At 37.2% G+C, this 15,234-nt stretch overlaps 1 protein-coding gene across 1 annotated transcript in view; it reads left to right on the top strand.

Annotated features, from left to right (window-relative positions):
- The window catches only part of MYO3A (myosin IIIA), a 274,518-nt gene extending 260,427 nt beyond the window's left edge, over window positions 1-14,091 (top strand). Inside the window, exons 33-35 of the mRNA XM_056800079.1 lie at window positions 4,956-4,996; window positions 8,666-8,809; window positions 13,210-14,091. Coding sequence (XP_056656057.1) covers window positions 4,956-4,996; window positions 8,666-8,809; window positions 13,210-13,321 — 297 coding nt within the window. The 3' untranslated portion in view covers window positions 13,322-14,091. The remainder of the gene's footprint in view (window positions 1-4,955; window positions 4,997-8,665; window positions 8,810-13,209) is intronic.
- Window positions 14,092-15,234: the final 1,143 nt, after the last annotated feature.

The following is a 15,234-nucleotide window of genomic DNA, read 5'->3' as shown; positions in this document are numbered from 1 at the left end:
GGAAGGAGGAAGGAAGAAGAGGAGAAAGAGGAGGAGGAGGGAAAGAAGGAGGAGAAAGAGGGGGATTATAGCAGAACTATAGCAGCTCTCTTTGTGGTAGCAAAGAATTGGAAATTGAAGGGAGGCCCATCAATTAGGCAATGGCTAAACATGTTGCGGCATAGAATTGTGATTGAATATTACTATACCATAAGAAAGATGAACAGATTAATTTTGGGAAAACAGAAAGACCTACATGAAATTATGAATAAGTAAAAGGAGCAGAACCAAAAGAACATTATATGCATCAATAGAAATATCATTTGAAGAATGACTTGTATGTGTCCACCTCTGGAAGAAAAACTGAAAAACAGAAATAAGACATGGTGTATATGAGGAGAGGAGAGGGAAGGGAGGGAGTTAACTGGGTATTTTAGGTAACAAACACATTTAAGTCATTTATGAGAGCAGCTAGGTAACATAGAAGATAGAGCACCAGGTCTAGAGTAGGGAAAAAATGGATTCAAATCTGGCCTCAGACATTTCCTAGCTGTATGACTCTAGACAAGTCATTTAACCTTCATTGCCTAGACTTTTCTGTTCTTTTATCTTAGAAGTGATTGTTAGAATTGTTTGTAAAGTAAGAATGAATTAGCTACAATACAGGGTACCTGGGGGACTCAACCTACCCAGGAGAAAGTAGGAATTTTAATTAGTGCATGGCATTTGTAACAACTGGGTTCTTGTCCTGTCTTAGTGACAAATCAGTTGTGTGGCCTTAGGTAGGTTGTTGAGGTATAGTAACTAAGATCCTCATTTTTTCTAGGCAGCTGGTAATGCAGGAGAGAGGACAACTGTCCTGGAGTCAGAAAGCCTGGCCTCAGACTCAGACTAGCTGTGTGACTATGGGCAAATCATTTCACTTCTTTTTGCCTTAATTTCCCCAAATGCAAGATGGGAATAATAATAGCACCTACTTTGCAGAGCTATTGTGAAAATTTAAAAATATAATATGTGTACAAATATCGTCTGGTGCCTGGCACATAGTAGCTAGGTACTATACAAATTTTTATTCCTTTCTTTTACTCCCTTCCCTAAAATGAGACAATTAACAGAGATTGTACCTAAATCTCCTTATGTTTCTATGAATCTTTGTGCCACTTTCAAAACCGCCACACCAACTATTTGAACTGCATAGTGGCCTTTGTCCCTTTTTTCTGGATCATTGACTCTTTCCAGATGGTTGAGGTTGCTAGGAATCCAATCTCCAGAGGAGTGGAGTCCTACTACTTTACTCAAATGAAAATGGATAATGGGCAACCTAATTTGAGGCAGCTGAGGATTTGGCAACCACTTTTAACCCAGAAGTAAAGCTTTTTCTTTGTAGATTGTTGTGGAAAAGAAAGCTTGATCAGAGCTGGCCAACACTCACTTCAGAGCTCTCTAGACTCCCTCCACTCCTTTAATTCAACTCATTTATGAAGGACCTCCTCATTAAGCTCATTTATTAAACTGTCCTGTTTCTCTATTCCCTGAATAGGACATTCCAGTTCCTATCTTTGGACATACTTGGTAGACTCCTTTCTCACTTCCAGCCCATCAAATCTTCAGCTTCTTCCAAAGCTCAGGCCAGGGACTACCTCCTACCAGAAGCCCATCCTGATCTTGGATAAGCCGGATGCTAGTATTCTCCTGCCAGAAATCACTTTGCATGTATATTATCAATTTAATTTTCTGTGTCCATATTGCCTTCCCAACCCTCCACCAATGAAATGTTAGTTCCTTAAAAGCAAGGACTATTTCATTATTTTTCTTTATATTCACGGGTGTCTAGTACAGTAAGTGTGGTCTAACGAATAGGTCAATGGATTTGGAGTCAGGAGACCATGGGTTCAAATCCCGCCTCAGACCTTTACTTGTTTTATGATGCTGGACAAATCATTTAATCTCACTGAGCCTCAGCTTCTTTATCTGAAAAACAGAGAGTGAATTCTCTATCTTCACAAATGGATGACCTCTAATATTCCTTTAAAATACAAACTTATAGCACTATGATGTATATGGAAAAATAAATATGAAATATCTACAAAGTCCTTTCCTTCAAAGAATATATATTCTTCCAGGGGTAAGAGAGGTAGGGTTCCCCCCATCCAAAGGACTGCAAGAAGTACCTCTTTAGCTAGAAAGATATCTTTTACTGGTATAGAAGAAATTATTCTTTTCTTTTTCCTTCTTATATGCTCCATATATGCCTTCTTTTTCTTTTTTTAAACCTTTACTTTCTGTCTTAGTGACAAGTCTAAGACAGAAGGACAAGGTAGATGAGGATAAGTGACTTGGTCAGGATCACACATCTAGGAAGTATGAGGCCAGATTTTACTCCAGGTCCTCCCAACTCCAAGCCTGGTGCTCTATCCTCCATGCTATCAACTTGTCAACTATGCCTTAATTTTCAAAAGCTGGGGCATAACATTGCTTCTCCTGCTATGGCAAAAACACAATTACTCAGGAGAATTTCCTCTCCTGTGAACTGCTATAAAGGATGGACAAATTTAGAATTGTCATTTCTTACAGACAAATCTTGCTATCAGATATGAGCAAGGAGATCCAACCAACTTGGGGTTTCATAGGTGGTGCGCTGTTTGGTGCTCAATTGTGTAATAAACTTGGCTCCTCTCATTCAGCTTGTTCACACCACTCGCAAGTGTGCTCTGAGATATGACTTTTTAAAAAACACCACGATCAGAGTCATTTATTCATTAAATATCTAAAGCTAAGAAAACACGCCCCTCGCAGCAAGTTTTCTGTGTTATGTTCACATCTGTTGTCAGCTGGCCTGCTAGAGGTCCAAATATGGACAATTATAATAACTGATCTTTATAAAGCACTTTACATACAGTATCTCATTTGAACCTCACAACAACACTGATGTCAGTTTTGTAGGTGTTACTATCCTCATCGTACAGATGACGAACCCATGACTAAGAAGGCTAAGCAACCTGCTCATGCTCACGTCATTTGGTTAGAGCATAATTCATAGCCAGGTATCTCCTGACATGAAATTCAACAATTTTCCCAATTTACATAGGAGGGATCTGAGGCTAAAAGAAATCAAGTGACTTGATTAAAGTTATACAACTTGAAAACATCATTGTAAATTGTTCAAATAAAATAAATGGTTCAAAGGTATTGAACCAAATCTTTTGTCTCTAAATCCAATGTTCCTTCCACACCTATAAAGTTTGCAAACACAAACTGGCCCAGGGTATTAGGAGAAAAATTTGAACTGATTGATGTTAAGGAAAAGGCAAGGTGGGTTCTGGTTGTCCAGTTTGACTTTTTAGTTTCCTTGAATGGTATCATAGATGTAGCGTATATAAATATTAATATCTCTTATCCACTCCCTCATAGAAACCCATGAGAAGTAAATTGTTCCAGTATTGTTTATCTCATTCAAAATATTAGAGCATCCTCCAAAAATATTGAAGTGTGAGAGAGAGAGAGAGAGAGAGAAAGAGAGAGAGAGAGAGGGAGGGAGGGAGGGAAGGAGGGAAAGAGAGAGAGTGAGAAGGAGGGAAGGAGAAAGAGAGAGAGAGAGAGAGAGAGAGAGAGAGAGAGAGAGAGAGAGATGATTTAGAGTGTCTCTAAAATTATTGGTAAATTGCCCAGATATGCATAAATCATTATTAATTGTTCTTATTTATTGCCTTGCACTTGCATTTTGCCATTCACCTTGCTATCTGCTGGTACTTTGCATAATTAAAAGATTATCTTCCACTAGTACAAGGTGAATAGAGTTTTTGTTTTCTATTCTAGGAAGGTATTATTTGTATGTGAGACAGAAACAGCTTTCCAATGCCCTTGTGCCACACAAGTAAGCATTTGTGCTTACTGCATGACGTGAAATACATACTGTAGTGCTTCAACCCATCAGGCAGTGATTGATTTTAGTTCAAGGCAAAGAACAACAGCATTTAATATGTTAAAATGGAGCCACTCCATAGCCAGTGGTAGCTTGTAATTATTAATAGGGTATATTAATAAAATATATGCTTCTTGGTTTTATGTCTGAGAATTATCAAATGACTTCCAAGATATGCCTTGATTCATTAAGGTTTTTTTTACTGTAATATAATTTCATTAATTAAAATAATTATGGTTCATTATCTACTAGACCATGGTTTCTATAGGCATCCTACTAAGAATGACAGAACTGTAGGAACCTTAGGATTATAGAGCTAGAAGAAAACTTAGCTACTGTTTTCTTTTAAAACTTCAACCAATACACCAATTCCATCATTTTACAAATAAGAGAATTGAAAACCAGAGAATCTGAGAGGCTTTTTTTTTAAGTAACACTTCTTCATTCTATTCTATTTGGGATAAGCAAATTAACTACTTAATTTCTCATCATTCTCTACAATTTCTTGGTTTCAGGAGAAAAGTGTTTTTAATCTGCTGCCAAATTAGGCATGTTTTATATTTATATAAAATATAAAATTATAAAGCCAACTGCACTAATGGGAAATAATGGAAATGTAATGGGAGAGACTTTAAATTAGTTAAAAATCTGAATTAAAGAATACTTGGAAAGAAATGCTGTTTCATCACTTCCAAATGACTGCAATAACTTGAGGTAGGCTAACTATTGCCTTCCAAAAAGACATCCTATTAAAGAAAGCACTAGCCTATCCCTTCTTTTTAGTAAACATTTCCCTTCCAACATTATTTACGTAATTAGTTTGTCTGATCATCTTCCACAAGTAGTATAAAGGTTCATTTTGACCTATTCACTGTCAAATGATCATAAATTCAGAAACTGGAGAGCCTGAATTTATTAAGTTTTATTATATACTAATGAGGTTTCCTTATATCACATGTTTCCTTATATCACCAAGCAACATACTTAAAGCAACTTTGGAATAAACCAATGTTACATTAATAGGATAGTCTTAAAATTTCTTTGTTCTGTTTAGAAATCAATCCAAGAAGAAAAACGAAGACCAAGGAAAAACAGGTAATCATTATTCTTTAGTGCATAAGTATGATCCTGCTCCAAAAAATGCATGTGCCTTCATAAATTCTTAAATCCAAATTATTTTTTAAATGCATTAATTTTATTAGGTAAAATTCTGAATATAGCCTGCTTCCAGAAAAATACATTTCATTTGTACTAAAAGAATAACACTTCTCAATGCCATAACTAGGACAGAGCAACTGGAGCACTGACCAAAAAACTGAAATTTAGAGGGTGCTGATAAAATTTCACTCCTGCAACTGTTAGACACAACCAAAACTTAGCACTTACTTAGCAAAAATAATGTTAAAATAGGAAGCTATCAAATGAATAAACCTTCTCCCTACTCCTATCCCCAGCCCAACACACCCTAGATAATTTTCAATCTGGCCTATACCATCCTATTTCACACCTGACTAGGAGCAGCTTCCCAGGGTCTCTTCCCATCCCACTCTCACTTTTAGCAATAGTATCTGTCTCAAAGTGTATTTCACAATGTATCTTGTGCTACTTGCCCTGAATGTATTTTGTGTGCTTGAACCAAGCACAAACATTGTTGAATATGATATCTAACCTCATAACTATATATTGAGAAAGTTTGCCACTGTTTTCTATTGAAATATTATACATGGCTATCATTTACCCTTTGAAATATGATCTTTTGATGATACAAAATGGAAATTCTTACAGACACATAGCCCACCTGTCCCTACAAAATTCCCTTCCTGCCTCTTTTTCTCTTTCTTTGAGGTTCCTTCTGTGTGTGTGTCTCAATATTTGGAAGGGGATATATGTGAGATTTCTTGTCATTCACTTGGGTTTGGCCTAAAATTTATTCCCTGTCATGTTTTTGTAGTAGTCTCATCCATTGGAGTCTGAGACTAATACTGATAAAATTCAGAATGGCCCTTGTGACTCTCCAAATTCTACCATATTCATGCTAGCTCCCTGGAAATATTACAAAGGTTTAACCATGTGGTTTTTCCTTTTTTTCCTTTTTAATTGATGTCTTTGGTTTTCTATCACCTCAATCTCTGAATACATCCCTCCCCTGCTTCCCTATCCATTAAGCCACTCCTTGTAATGAAGAATTTTAAAAGGCAACTGAGTAAAACCCAACAAACACACCAAACTAAGCCTGAGAGTATGCCACTATTCCATACTCATTGTCCCCTACTCTATGAAGAAAGGAGGTCTTTTTATTAAAATAAATACTTATGAATGAAAATGCTACAGTAAAATTCTGACTGACTGGAACATTTATATGCACTCAACTTTTAGGAAAAATGTAAATCCCAACAAAAGAAATTCAGACTGATTATTTATTCAAATAACTAACATCTGGGACATAGCCTCAGATTCTTAAGCAGTCACCCTCCTACCTTCATAGGACACAGTAGGTAGACAGCGTATGTGGAATCAGGAAGACTTGACTTTGAATCTTGCATCCCATACTAGCTCTGTAAGGCTGAGCAAGTGACAACCTCTTTCAGCTTCAGTTTCCTCAGCTGTAAAATATAGATAACACTAGCACCTACCTCACAGGGTTGTTGTGAGGATCAAATGATATGATTTATAGACAGTGCTTTGCAGACTTTAATATTCTATATAAATACGAGCTGTTGTTATTATTAAGTGCCTATAACACACAACCTCTCTTAAAATTGTATTCAGTGTATCATCATAGTGACTTAGAGGTCTCCAAGGCAGGAGCTGCCAAGTATAGGTTTTGGCAAATACAACTGAGCTTGGAAGGCTCTGCATTATGGCCTCAGTGATGAACTCTTACCTTCCATCTTAGAATCAATACTGTGATTGGTTCCAAGGCAGCAAAATAGTAAGGGCTAGGCAACAGGGGTTAAGTGACTTGCCCAGGGTCATGCAACTAGAGAGGGTCTAAGGCCACATTTGAACCCAGGATCTTAATTCACTGAGCCACCAAACCATTGGTGTTTGTTTTTTTTTACTAGTTGACAAATTTAGATAAGGTAAGGGACACTCATCAGCAGAAACTTGGCCACCAGGTAGTTCATGTTTTCAACCACAGCAATGTATGAAAACCATCTCCTGAAACACAGAGGAATTGCCATCTGTTTTGGTGGAGAGAGGACCTGCATCCATGTAATCAATGATCTTCTGAAATATGTAAGCATATTTCAAAGTACTGGATATCCCTCCAGGAACCAGTCATCATAGAAACACTAAATGAATGAATGAGAATTATTAATGAAATGCTTACTATGTGCTGAGCACTGGGTTACCTGAAGGATACTATATTTATCAAAGTAGGGATATAATGTGTTTTTGAATAATATTCAACAGTAATTAGAAAATTGGCTGGGAGTAGAATGATTAAACTCCAATTAACCAGAGAATTCAGTTCACCAGAGAAAATCCTATTCCCTGAACATTCTGGTACATTGATGTTTTACTATACCAATATTATACTGTAGGCTTTACTTACATATTTTGCCCAATCATCACCTAATAATTTGGGGTTGACTCCAATAATTCAGAGATTGCCAAAATAAATATTCCAAGATGATACTAATTATAAATAGCTTGTTTATTTTCTAGCTATTAGATCTAGAGCTGGAAGGGGCCTCAGAGAACATCTAGTCCAACCTCTGTTTTACACATGAGGAAATTAAAGACTAAAGAAGTTTAGTGACTTGTCTGTTGTCCCAGGGATAGTAAGAAATTGCATGTGTTTGTTGTTTTTACACATACACCTGACTACTTGAAAAATATGTTATCCAGTGATGAACAGCTTTTCCCCTATCTGGCTACTCTAAGCCCCCAAATAACACATTTTCTGTGAGCTGGAACTACTGTACATCTCAACATGGAACAATCACTTTCCCAAAAAGCTGTTCTCCCTGATATCTCACTCACCTCCAGCTCTGCTGAGATGATCCAGCAAATAAGTATGCCAGTCTCTGAATTACCATTGGACATATATTTGTGGATACCTGTGATGCACATGGATGAGGGAATGAAAAAAACTTACTCCCACTTTGAACTCAACTACTTTACACCTTATAAACCAGAAAACAAGCCTATGGGGACCCAAAAAAAGTTAAAGTGAGGCAACACATAACCATGTGCTCATACCATAGTGGAGTATAACTGAGACATAGGAATTCCCTCTGAAGACCTAGTAAGTTGGATGTGGGGGAGAACCATATCAGAGAGATCCCAAAAACAACAGCAAGAGAATTCTTCCTAGATTCATACAAGAGGAATATGCCTTTTGATATACCCACGGATAAAACTTGCTGTCACTTTGAATTTATATGTAGAGCTCTAAAACATTGCCCCAGAAATTGATGGGAAATCTTGTGGCTAGAGGGAGATGTGATAAGGAACAATTCCCAACTACAGCATAAAACCAAACTGAAGACAAGAGGATCAGAACACAATGATGAAAGATAACCCAGGTGACAAGGCTTAAGGTTAAAAGTCAAAGGTTGTGGCTATTGGTAAGACTTTTGAAAACCCATGGTAAGAGAGAAATAATTTTTGTGAATTGTTAGATTTCTTTCATTTATGTTAACATGTATATAATTCTCATAAGTTCTAGTTATCAAGAAGAAATTAAATAATCATTTTGTAACTTAAGTAAAGTGGAAATAGAATTGATACTATGGCATATGTGTTCATTTACAGTCAGGGAAAAGTACTAGATTTAGAGGATTTCTATTACAAAGGATTTTCAACTAGTCGCTCCGGCCTCAAAGAACATAAACCTTATATGAGAGAGAGAAGACCACGGGCAGAACTCCAGAATTCATGTTTTAAGGCTGATGAAAGGTAATAAACCATTAGCTATCATTTTCACATTTGGAGTTTTATTGCTTAAGCAAAAGAAATTATTTTGGTGTAATGTGAAGAACACTGAACTTAGAAATGAAAGACCTGAGTCTGAATCTCAGCTCTGTATGTAGATGTATGAATATGGACAAGTTACCTCTCTGTACCTCACATGTAAAAAGGGGATCATATCTGGACCTGCCTCAGAAGGTTGGTGTGAGGGCCAAAGTGTGGCAATGAATAAGAATATGCTATTTTTTTTAATTCTAAAGAGTTGTAGAAACTGTGGTGTGTGGGGATTCACAACCACAGAACATTACCAAGAGAACATTGATGTGAAGAAGATAGATTTTCAAGTCAAGAGCAGTTTGGAATCATTAAAAGCACTATTCAGTTTTCCAAATGCAGACTCTGGACCCTGCTCATGATCTATCAACAGTGACTGTTGTAGATATATGTAATAATGTACTAACTGTGAAATGGCTACACAACTGCAAGTCATAATCTAGACAATATATTCTTCATCCATTGGTTTTTGACATGAGGATTGTTGGGTTGATAGAATTTTTGAGCAGATGTAGAGCTCATTGAGAAATACCTTTAATATTCTGGTGTTTGATACAGTCAACTTATCATATACACATATACAAGAATATCTGAAGAACCCCAGCCTCTTCTGGGGAAATTTCATAACTATGGGGAATATCTTGGGGAATTCATGAATCTCCCTATATTATGCCATACTTAACATGAATTATCAGAATTGGTGAAAAAAATCTTTCCCATGTTTGTACATATCAAGAAATTCTGCATAGTCTTAAAGTATGCATGGAAGACATTCTAGATTCATCATAAAGCTGAACTTTATTCCTCTAAGTAAAATATTGTGTAGTTAAAAATCTTAAAATACCACAGTCTCCAAAAAAGCAAACTTGCAAATGGCCCAAAGAGCAATGAAAAGATGTTTGTTGAAACTGCTTCCAATGATTCCAAGGCCTTGGTGCAACATAAAGAAAACTGAAATTAGAGTCACAGGACCTGAATTCAAACTCTGATTCTGCTATTAATCACCTATATGACCTAGACATGTCACTTCACTTCCTGAGCATCTGTTTCTTTTCTTATAAAGTGAAAGGATTGGCTTAGGTGACTTCTGAAGCCCCAATGAAATGTGTGCTCTGAAAAAGACATCAGCTGGTCAGAAATCAGGAGCAAGAAATAACAAGTGAATAGTCTTAGTGCTCTTATGGTACCTAAAAAAAATGTAAAAAAGAGACAGAAGCAGAGAGAGAGAGAGAGAGAGAGAGAGAGAGAGAGAGAGAGAGAGAGAGAGAGAGAGAGAGAGAGAGAGAGAGAGAGAGAGAGAGAGAGAGAATGGAGGGAGGAAAGGAGGGAACATGGACAAGGGTCCTGCAGAATAAGAGATAAGATGTGGATAGTTTGTGAGCTGCCCTGATGAAGAGAATGTGCGCATCACCAAAATCTTAGATCCATTGAAGTATTAAGGTAGTATAAAAATGTGAACTTTTGTTGTTTTTAACAGTCATGATCTATTTTACTTCTTGATAGATATGCTTCAAATATCCCTTATGGAAAACAAAAGACCATTTGTAAGTAAAACCTTGAGTGGCAGAATCAAAAAGCCATATGCAATTATTTTTAAGAACCAAGTTAATAGAAGTGTAGGTTAACCATTTCTAGTATCTAGAACTAGGAGCAGGAGCATCAAGCCAAAAACCAAGGAAGAAAAAGAATACAAGTGGTTATTGGCCAGCATTTTAGATCTCATTTCTTTGCCATTGATCCTGTTTGACACTGAGTAAGTCCCTTAAACCAACCATCTATGGCTCAGTTCTTTCTTCAGAATAGGATTACCCTAAAAGGCTATTTCTTTCAGAAGTATTAGGTACCTAACAGATATTTGTGAAGTTTTGATATTTAGGAGATAAAAAATAGGAAAACTCTACATAAGAAATAAGAACATCAATAGAATCTAACTAAAATTCTAAACATGATTCTTACCTTGAACTTTAGAATCCTTTCAATCTGGAACACTACTCTTGTACCATCTATATTCTTTTTCTTTCATAGACCCAGAATGAATCAGACTGAGATTTCTTTTCCTTTATTGCCTAATTTCCTTCACTCTCAATGTACCCTTGCCTATTTCCCATTTTCCTGAACTATTATGCCTGACTCAGTAGAGTGCTGTCTCCCACCAAAGCATATGTCCCTTATACTAAAGATGCTATGTCTCTGACTTGTCTATGGCTCCAGGGGTGCCTGTCAATGGCAAGCATGACTCCAAATTATGAGTGTTTAGCCATGAGCCTTTATAGTAAAGTTTGCACTGAATCATTTCATTATATTAATGGACATTTATTGAACATATGTATGAAATGAAAATAAGGAGAGTTTTCTACAGTGGAGATTCATATTAAGGAAAAGTTCAAAGTAAGATTGAATAGATGGAATGGGACTAGATTATAAAATTTATTGAAAGTCAGATACAGTGCATAATTCTGTTTTAGACATTCACCTAGAAACAAAAGAATATAAGACAATATCTATCCTGGAGGAGCTAAAATCTCTTTGGGCAAGATATATTAATTTAATTGCTTCACATATATACATGTGAAATAATTAAAATAAATTGAACAAGTTGACTTAAGCACCAAAGAGATACAGATGATGAAAAGGCTACTGACCTGGTAGTCCTGAGCCACAGTTTTCTTGGCAGGTTTCTTAAACAGTGTTTTAGTATCATCATTCCCACTAACCCTGACCCCAGACCCCTATAAATTAAAAAAGTCTATTGGGATCCTTCATCTATAATAAAATATAGGAAAAGAGCATGTTGTCAATAGAAGAAAAACTAGCAGACTAGCCCAAAATAAGGAAAATAAGGAAAATGCCTAAAGGGTGAAAGAATAGATGTGAGGGTTTGAGATGAGAAAGAAAGAGGTTAGCATCATATACACCATATATCTCAATAGTGAGACTCAGAATATAATTTATTTAAAATACAATCAAGGGAGGCAGCTGGGTGGCTCAGTGGACTGAAAGTCAAGCCTAGACATGAGAGATCCTGAGTTCAAATATGACTACAGATACTTCCTAGCTGCATGACTCTGGGCAAGTCACTCAACCCCTGGTGTCTAGCCCTTACTGCATTTTTGCTTTGGAACCAATACACAATACTGATTTTAATATGGAAGGTCAAGGTCTTTTAATGCAATCATGGGATTTAGAGCTAGAAGGAATTGTGAAAAACAATCATCATCATATAAAAGGCATTATAGAGAATAGAGTTCCAAACTGAGCATCCCAAAGGTGCATGTTCCAATCCCACCTTGGAAACTCTAGAGAAGTCACTTCATCTCTTTAGGTCTGTTTCCTCATCGGTAAAATGAAGGGCAGTTGATTTTATAAATTCTAAGATTCTTTCCAAACTCAAATCCATGAATCTAGTATAAGATCTTATTTTCAAGTGAGAACTCATGACAAAAAAAGGTAAAAAAAAATGAGGCATAAAGTCTTATCACAGGTGGTGATCAGCAGATGAGGAAACCTAGCTCCTTCTCTGAGGCCAAATCCAGTGTTTATTTTTCCACACCACAGAAAAAATCTGGGGTCCAATGGGGTTTAGATGATTGGAGTTCACCATGACCCAAATTTGTCCTTATCTTAATACCTGAATGGAGACAAGTCTCTTCTACTTCATTCTTCCAGTTCAGTAGTAAAGCCAGCTGAGTTATACAATGGATAGAGAACAGAAACTAAAGTTATGAATATCCCTGAGTTCAAATATGACCTGATAGACTTATTAGCTATGTGACCTTTGACAAATCACTTAATTTTCTGCCTCAAGTTCATCATCTGTAAAATGAGAACTTAAAAAACATACCTTCCTCTCATGGTTAGTTGTTGTGAGGATGAAATGAAATAATATATTTATAAAGTATTTTGAAAGCCTTGAAGTGCTAAATAAATGAGTTGTTATTAGATATGTTTTCCAGGTATTTGTATCTAAAAGGATATTGTCTCACTCACTAGACAGAACTGACTTCAGAGATCTAAAATGACTACTAGTTTAATTTGCAAGGTATAATCCTAAAGCCCCACAGGTATTCCAATCCAATGGAACTCCTCCCTAAATGCAAACAGCATCAAATGTTGAAAGTCTGGCTATTTGAGAAATTGCAGAAGGCAAATCCACTATGTAGCTAATCCCATTCTAAGTGATGAGAAAAAAATTTTAAAACAACTCATCTCAGGCACAGTGACATGACATGTAATTTATATATGACTCTAGGAGAAGGGAATCCTATTTTTCAGAACTCTGGGATTTAACATTGCCATCCTCTTTGTGCTTCTTTCCTATTCCTCCCTCACTCCAGGTGTTGGCCTATGGCAAACTCGGTAGAAGAAGGATCTGGAGATAATCCTTATGACTACAGAAAACTGCTACGGAAAACTTCTCAAAGACGTCGACTGGTCCAGCAATTTTAGCCACTTCTAAAGCTGCTGTAACCTTTGGGTTTCTAAAGCCTAGTCAGGGGATTTTTTTTCACTTGTTTGGTACAGCCTTCCTGCTTTATGACCTGTGCTCCCATGGCAGCTTTGGGGGCTCCTAATCCTTAGTCTAGGACACACCCATGGATACAAAGAGACAGCCAAAAAGGACAAAGTCGCCCTTGTGAGTGAGAATCAGGAGATGCTAGCCTTTCTGGTTCTTGAGAAAATGTGACATGTATTATGACCAGAAACATTCTCCTTCATTGTCCACTGTCAGTCTCTTACATCAGCTGCCTGTCACTAGCTGAAGGCTTTTTTTTATTGTCACAAGGTGTCAGGAGACCACCAGGTGACCATTACTTTTGGAAATCTCTAGAGCAATTGATATATAACACTCATCTCCTCCTCCAAGTGAAACTGCTCATCTTAATATTTTAAAAAAAATATTTCAAAAAAATGATAATTTCTAACTCAATTGAATTTCCAAGTAGAGCAGCCCCATGTCTGCTGTGAGGATAAATCCCCGGCTATACCTGGGCTCAACATCAAAGCTGCTTTACCTTTTCCCTATCACTATTTAAAGGTTGAGTGTCTAGAGTGACCACCTTTCCCCAAACTCTGTCTTCCCCAAATTCCAGTTCACTGGATTGGAAGGCTGGGCATTGTTCCTTAACTGGCTAAGTCTCCAGCAATGTTTCAGTGCTTTAGATGATATAAACTTATTTTTCCACCTCCTTTATTATTAAAATTACAAAACAAATGAAGCTTTTGGAAAATATTTTCTCTGGTGGCTGATCAAGAATTATTCTCAACTTCTTTGCCTGGGAAAAGTGGGAACGTGTTCCTTTTATGTCTGAGGTGAAAGTCATGTGGAACTGACAACTGGTGAATATCACTGGAACAGACTTTCTGACTAAAGAGACTTTGGATTTCTGGAAGTCTTCTACTGGTTCTAGGTTTCATTCTTAAACATTTGTTGAGGTCCAACTCTCTTTACATCCTGGATCTATTTAATTGAAATTCCAGGTAGCAGGGAGCTTAGATTTGAATTGGCTGTTAAATCATGTCCAAGAAGGTGACAAGAAACCCTTTTTGCTATCCATGAGTAGTTCTAGGCTCCTCTGACTGCCTCTCCAGTAAGCTTCTTCCCCTTCCATGTCTACCTATAGAAAACATATGAACCTATGGTGTTGGGCTTTCCATGTAGAATTGTAAAAAAGAATGGGGAGAAGGGAAGATTTGGAAGAGATGGGAATACAGTGGGAATAAATGCCATGTGTATACATAGCTATAGTGTATACTATATACACCTAAAAAGTATTCTAGGTCTAGAATCATCTCCCACTCCCTCAGATCTCAATGTTGCCTCAGAAGGGACTTCACTTTGAGAGACTTTCCTTTCCTTAGGCTGGTGAAACCTAAGATTCCCTAGGTCTGTTTTACACCATAGCCCTAGCCCTTAGCCTTGTGCTAGTAGATTTTCAATAAGTGTAGCTGAATAATGAAGGAAGAAACCCAAACCCCTCAGGGCCTTTCAGGAAGGTTTTGAGATTGGTTTGACATACTGCTCACAGTCAGAGCACAATCTCCTTTGGTTGGAGGCATTTCATTTTTGCCATCAGGCCCCTTGCTGTGAGAAGGGGAAGACCAAATCTCCAGGCTGACCAGGGCTACCACATGTCAAGAGGCAGTCTAGCATTTATTTATCTCTCCCCCCACCACCCTACTCCCAACCCCCTGCCTCTGAAAAGGAGGAGAAGCTGCCCTATACTCCCTTTAGCTCCTGAGAACTTAAATTGTGGAGATCTATTTTCCCCAAAGCTGAGGGCCCTCTCTTAAAGGAGAGAAATGTGCTGGTCAGGACAGAAGACTAAGTGGCAGAGTTTCTTCTTGAGGTGGAACTATGG

This window comes from Monodelphis domestica, chromosome 5, assembly GCF_027887165.1.
Source record: "Monodelphis domestica isolate mMonDom1 chromosome 5, mMonDom1.pri, whole genome shotgun sequence".
In the NCBI taxonomy this organism is placed as follows: domain Eukaryota; kingdom Metazoa; phylum Chordata; class Mammalia; order Didelphimorphia; family Didelphidae; genus Monodelphis; species Monodelphis domestica.
Note: the sequence above shows the minus strand (reverse complement) of the source record. Positions and strands in the feature narration are given on the sequence as shown.